The 6,485-nt window shown below is 30.1% G+C and overlaps 1 protein-coding gene across 1 annotated transcript; it reads left to right on the top strand.

Moving 5' to 3' along the window:
* The first annotated feature begins 1,869 nt into the window (after positions 1-1,869).
* LOC129950072 (hydroxysteroid dehydrogenase-like protein 1) lies at positions 1,870-6,176 on the top strand. Its single transcript, XM_056061862.1, has 5 exons — positions 1,870-2,471; positions 2,524-2,757; positions 2,824-3,047; positions 5,662-5,889; positions 5,960-6,176. The coding sequence occupies exons 1-5, from the start codon at positions 2,297-2,299 to the stop codon at positions 6,065-6,067; spliced, it is 969 nt and encodes a 322-aa protein (XP_055917837.1). The 5' UTR covers positions 1,870-2,296; the 3' UTR covers positions 6,068-6,176.
* Positions 6,177-6,485: the final 309 nt, after the last annotated feature.

A 6,485-nucleotide genomic window follows, 5' to 3' on the forward strand; every position in this document is an offset into this window, starting at 1 on the left:
GTATAAGTAATTTCATTTCGGGCCAATTCAAGGAAGTGCAATTCAGTGAAAATTTGGTCAAACCGAACAAAGGATAGTCATTTATGATCAAAAATTTTTAGATTGTCATTATACTGCATTTGCAAATTCTTTGTTTGTGTGAGTCCTTCGGGAACTGATATAGAAAATATAACAGAACGAACATTTACATTCATTTTAAGAAAATACTTCATGATTTAAAAAAGTAGATAGGTTTCAGTAAAATTTTAAGACTGCATCATTTTGTTACTTTCGACAAGAAAAGGTAAGAAAGTTGAAAAAGTGGTTTCGTGGGTCTGTCTCTGCTCGAGCCTACAGCCGTAACCATTTCATCTTTTGAGTTCAAGCTTTGTCTTAAGGCTTTAAGCAAATTCGCTTAAGACATTTTTTTATTTTTCTTAACCCTAGAAAGATAACCATATTTCATAGACCATAAGAGATACACATGATTTATACGTCGATTCGACGTAGGTTATCTTTCTAGGGTTAAGATCAAAAATAACAATAGTCCTTATACAAATTTGTCTGGCCAAAAATCCAAAATACAAATTTTCATCATTTAATTCCTCGAATTATTGGGAATTTAGTATTTTTGAAGAACTTGATGAATTTGACTGTATTATCAGATATTTTAGTAAAGTATTACAAGAGTTATTTAACAAGACCCGTATTAACTAAACAGAAATTTAGAAAAGTTTTTTTTCGCAATGATATTCTAATTAAATTGTTATTAATTCATGTATACCTCAGGGTAGCCATTAAGGTCCTGTTTTAAAAAAAAATCAGAACATTTTCTTCGATATGGTGTTTCTTAAGCGTGCCGTTTTCATTAGAAGTTTTCAAGATTGTAGGTTTCCTATAAAGACAGGGGTTTGTCATTTTTTTTCAAAAACGATTTTGGGAGTTTAAATTTCAGCCCAATTGTTGACCACTTTTTCCAACAAACGTATGTCAGCAATAACTCACCGAAAATGCTCTATAAAGGCGTCAATCTAATCTCTATTAAGACGTCTCTAACTTATCTGAGGAGACAAATGGCTTCACATAACCCCACAAAAATAGTCCAGCGTAGTCCAAAAATTGGCAGTACTATTTTAACTGGCAGCCATTTTGTGAGCTGTCACTTGATTTATTTTAAGTATTAATTGATATTCATATTTTATATGCCTGAAATGATATTAAAATTATAATGTGAGAATATTATCATTCACATGAAGTTAAATGTCAATTTAAAAAATAAAATTACCCTTTGGAAACCTTGTTTTCATCTGAGATAATTAATTGGTATCATTGCAGTTTAATGTTATATTTAAAATGGCAGTGTAAATAGTAGTTCTTAAAAATCCATTAACCATTAACATTCAAATATATTTTTAAGAAACACACTTTTAAGAATTTTAAAAATGGTGCTTACTTACATAATTTTGAAAAAGAAATAAGAAATCGTGTATAATTTATTGAAGCTTAATTTTTGTTGGGAATTTGTGTAGAATGTTTTCCTTTTAAATTTAAATTTAAAATTTTAATTCTATTTATTTATTAAAAAGAAATTTTTAAATACGAGTATTAAATCGATAATTAACTACAACAAGAAGCAAATATTTTAAATAACTTTCAAAGAACAGTATTATTTTCGGGGTGTTTATTTTTGAAACCACTGTTTTCTAAACTTACTATAATAATTTCTTAAACTAATATTTTAGCATACTTTCAGGAAATTTAAGATTATTTCAAATTTTCCAGTCATCTTTTCAAAGCATAGCCACTTATGTATTTTCTTCTTCATAGTAAATTGTTATTAATATCTAAAATTAGTTCATCATCAATTAATATATTTTTGCTTACAAAACATAATACAATTTATTTTTGATCTTTTCGGTTGTTTTATTAAAGATAGGAAGTATACAGAATTTTCACTTTTAAAAAACTCAACCCAAAAACAGAATAAAACAATAATAAAAGTCCATTTTTGCAAGTGCAAGGGAAAAACAAATGAAGTCAATTTGTATTCTGTTATCGTTTTGAAAAAATAAAATATTGGCATCGAATGTGACGACTATTTTTTCGTTGATGTTGAGGCTGAAAAACAAATGTAGTTGACTTTTGGAAGCGTTAACTTTAGTAATCGGAATGCGTCTCATTATAAAACCTTTTTAATCTGTTTAGTGTAAAACTATTTATCGCAGACACAAGTTTGACTTTTTAAGAAATATTCTTTAATTTTGTTTATAATAATTCTTATTTATTGTTGTTTTCTTTTTTTTATTTGTACAAAATTATGAGTGATTGTGGCTTCTGGACTTATTTTTTGATTCTCGTGGGTCTTTATGTGTTGTTGTGTTTCTTGTATGAACATTTACTATCAGGAGTGTTGATTCTTAAATCTCTCATCAATGATTTCCTTGATCCTGAAAATAAATTGGATTTATATAAGAAGTTCGGGTCTTGGGCTGGTAAATTCTGAAATAAAAAAGGTCTGTTTTCAAACTAATTATTTGTTCTTAGTCGTGACAGGATCAACTGATGGGATCGGAAAGGCCTATGCTAGGGAATTGGCTAAAAAGGGCATTAATATTGTCCTGATTGCGAGAACCAAGGAGAAGTTAATTGATTGTTCCCAAGAGATAGAAAATGAATATCGAGTCCAATGTAAATGGATTCAAGCTGATTTTTCCAAAGGTGCTATAGTCTATGATCACATCAGGGAGGAACTTGAAGACATTCCAGTGGGTATTTTAGGTATTTAAAATTTCAAGGTCAAGTCTAAACTTTGCAGTTAATGGGTAATCTATTTTGTAATTTTAGTAAATAACGTTGGTTGTACATATGGGAGACTTGATGAGATGTCTGCATTTTCTGAAGAAGTCCTTTGGAATGTTATGAATACCAATATCGGGGCTGTAACAATAATGTGTCGTATGATGTTAAATAAAATGAAAGCTAGTGGGAGAGGTGGAGCAATTGTTAATGTTTCATCCGCAACCGAAGCACAAGCAGCTCCATATGGAGCCATATATGCAGCGTCTAAGGTGAGTGGTGATTCCTTTATTGCTTTGAAATTGACCGAATTCGCAGTCTAAGTAATTTTCAAGTTGCTAGTTTTTCAATACTATTTGGCACTATTCTTTAGTAATCAGACTTATAATCCAACTTTGAACTTGTTCTTTTTTCATGAAAAACCACAATTTGGGGCAACAAAGATCCAAAGTTTAATACAATTTGACGTTACGTTTAAGAATTTTTGATCATTATTTTATTCAATAACAGAAAAGGAAAAGATTTTAAAATATTTCTGGGAATAAGTTTGTCTTCAGATTTTTTTTTTTTTTTTTTGATTTTTTTTCGAAGCCCGTCAGAGTGCTTTTTTAAATATTTTTGGTATGCCAATGTTTAGTTCTTAGAAATATACGTTTTGTAATTGGATTAAGTTTACAAAATTGGACAAGTTTTTGAGATAATAGAATTTTGGAAACAAAACAAAAATTTATGTTTTTTGAAACATCCAGAAAAAAACTAAGATATTTCATACCATTAAATTTTATTTAGAGCTTTTCCAAAAATTATTCTAAATCGGTTTACTAAATTTATGTAGTTCCTGAAAAAAACTAAAAATGACAGTTCTAGTTCTGCAGCGATACATTCAAATATTTGCTTAAATATGTTTGTATATTTGAGCAAAACATTTGTATGGGGACTAATGTTGTTTTTGGTCTTAAGAAAATGAAAAGGACGCCAAACACGAATCTGTTAATACCTGAATTTCCAAGTTTGAACTCAATCAACCCCAAACGGATTCACTTGACCATATTTTTCAACGCCTCAAATCAACGCCTTTAATCAATCATCGTTATACCATGTTTGATTAAAGTGCCGAGTTCGAAGTTTTTACGAATTCAATATTTGCCATATATGTATATAAAGGGTGATTTTTTAGCTATTATCTTTTTGGAAAAACTGGTTTTGTGTTTTATTTTACCGTCGAACATCTTCAGTTTGATCTATAATTCAACCATGAATAGTCTTTTAAAAGAACAACGCTTCCAAATTATTGAATTGTGTTAATAAAGTGAATGCTCTGTTAAGAAAGTTAATCGCGCAATTCTTCCATTTAATTGTGTTCAGCGACGAAGCTCATTTTTGGCTCAATGGGTACGTAAATCAGCAACATTTTCTATTTTGGAGTGAAGGCACAACTACCAATGCATCCAGAACAAGTCAAAGTTTGATGCGGTTTATGGGCTGGCATCATTGGACCATACTTCTTCAAAGATGATGCGATCATAACGTAAATGTTAATGATGAGCCTTACCGTGAGATGATATCCAGCTTTTTTTGCCCAAAATGCAAGAGCTTGACTTCCATGACATGTGGTTTCAACAAGACTGTGCCACATTCTACACAGCACGCGCAGCAATGGACTTATTGAGAGGCGAGTTCTGTGAACATTTTATTTCATTTTCTGGACCGGTCAATTGGCCGCCTAGATCGTGCGATTTAATGCCTTTAAACTATTTTTTTGAGGGGCTATGTTAAAGCTCATTTCTATTCAGACAAGCCCACTTCAATTGACTCATTGATGAAAGACAACATTGAAGCATTTATTTGTGAGATACCAGCTGAAGTGTAGGAAAGACTATGCCAAAATTGGACTAAGTGGATGATGCATTTGAGGCACAGCCAAGGTCAACACTTGCATAAAATAATCTTCAGACATTAAATTATATAAACAGTACTATCGATTCAAATAAAGATTGCAGCATTTTTTTGAATTGTATATGTTTTTTTTTAACTTTTCTATAGCTTTTAAAAAATCACCCTACGTGCCACAAGTGAAGCCCAATCTTAAAACCCTTTCAGTATCATAGATATCCAGCCATATCAAAGTAGAACAGATTTACAAAATTACCATACAATTCACTTCCCACTTTATTTGGATATTATTGTCAACTTGAGAGGACATACAATTTTTAAATATTGTAAACTCTTAGACACGCTTTGACATTTCTTGCCAATAATAGTCAATAAAATTAAGGTATTAAAAGGCGCTTATATGGCAGTCCTCGGGAACTAACCATCAATTCCATATTAAATCTAAGAACAAAGATATCACAATTGTGCTCTGGGGCGTATATGCACTTTTTTTATTGAGTTTTAAACAAATTTTCAACATGTTTAAAAGATGAGTTAAGGAATATTTATAAACTATTTTGTGGTCAACTGTTTTAAAAACCCTATTTGAAATGTTTGTAATATAAAACCTAGATATGTTGCCACAGTCTTAAATCGTAAAAAGTCAAATTCATAACTTTATCAGTTTTGAAAAAAATTATACCAACCTTTTTGAATAGTTTCTTATTGAAGAATAATATTTGTGTACAAGCATCTAATGTATCTACATAATTTATTATGTTCTTCCAATAAAGAGAACGTGTCAAGGCTGAAATCTATTGTAAAACAACAATTTTGTTACTTTCATTGTTAATGTACTGACATCACGTACATAACCTCCTACCAAAAATTGGTACACCTTCCTACAACAATTATGATGATCTCCAAAGTACAACTTATAAAAACAAATTTGTCAACATCACTATCATTAATCAAATATTTATTTTTCATTTTCCTTTTTTAACAAACCTACAGGCCTACATAAAAAGTCTAACATACTCCTTACAATATGAAGTTGCCGACTATAACATCAACATTCAACTATTGTCACCGTATTTCGTTGTGACTAAAATTAATTCTTTTTCATCGATGATAATGCGCGGCGGCTTAACAATTCCAACTGCGGAAACATACGCGCGATGGGCTGTTTTCACCTTAGGCAGAACTAAACATTCGACTGGATATTTTTGGCATGCCATTGAAGTAAGTAATTACTTTAAGCACTTTTCTTAACAATATAATTTATTTATACATTTTTAAAAAATATTTTTAGAACACAGTAGCAAGTATTGTTCCATATAGAGGACGTTCGTATGCTGCGGTATTGATAGCAAGAGCGTTGAAAAAACATCAAACGAACAGTTTAAATATGACAAAATAATTTAATTTTTTTTAATATCTTTTATTTTTAAATTAGTGGAAACGATGAAACATGGTAATGAGGCGCCTTAAAAGAGAAGAAATATATTATAATCTATGTTCTTTGAAGACGTTTTATTTGTTTTGTTTAAATAAATTTGTTATTAAGCTTTATAATTAGAAATAAGCTTTTTGTGTTTTGGGTTTGTGTCTCTGATAGTAGAGCTTTGCATTTTTTAACTGAAGTTTACGAATATCTTCAATTCTCCAATTATATGTCTATTTTTGTTTTAAAGGACATGCGTATGAAAATTATTTACTTTTGTGTCATTTAAAAATTGTTCTTGACATTTTGATGACGATATTATTTAAGGAAAGTGTCAGACTTGCGGTTTAGAAAATCTGTGAAATAAATACAAATAACTTCAGTTAAAAAAAAA

This window comes from Eupeodes corollae, chromosome 3 (assembly GCF_945859685.1).
Source record: "Eupeodes corollae chromosome 3, idEupCoro1.1, whole genome shotgun sequence".
Lineage (NCBI taxonomy): Eukaryota > Metazoa > Arthropoda > Insecta > Diptera > Syrphidae > Eupeodes > Eupeodes corollae.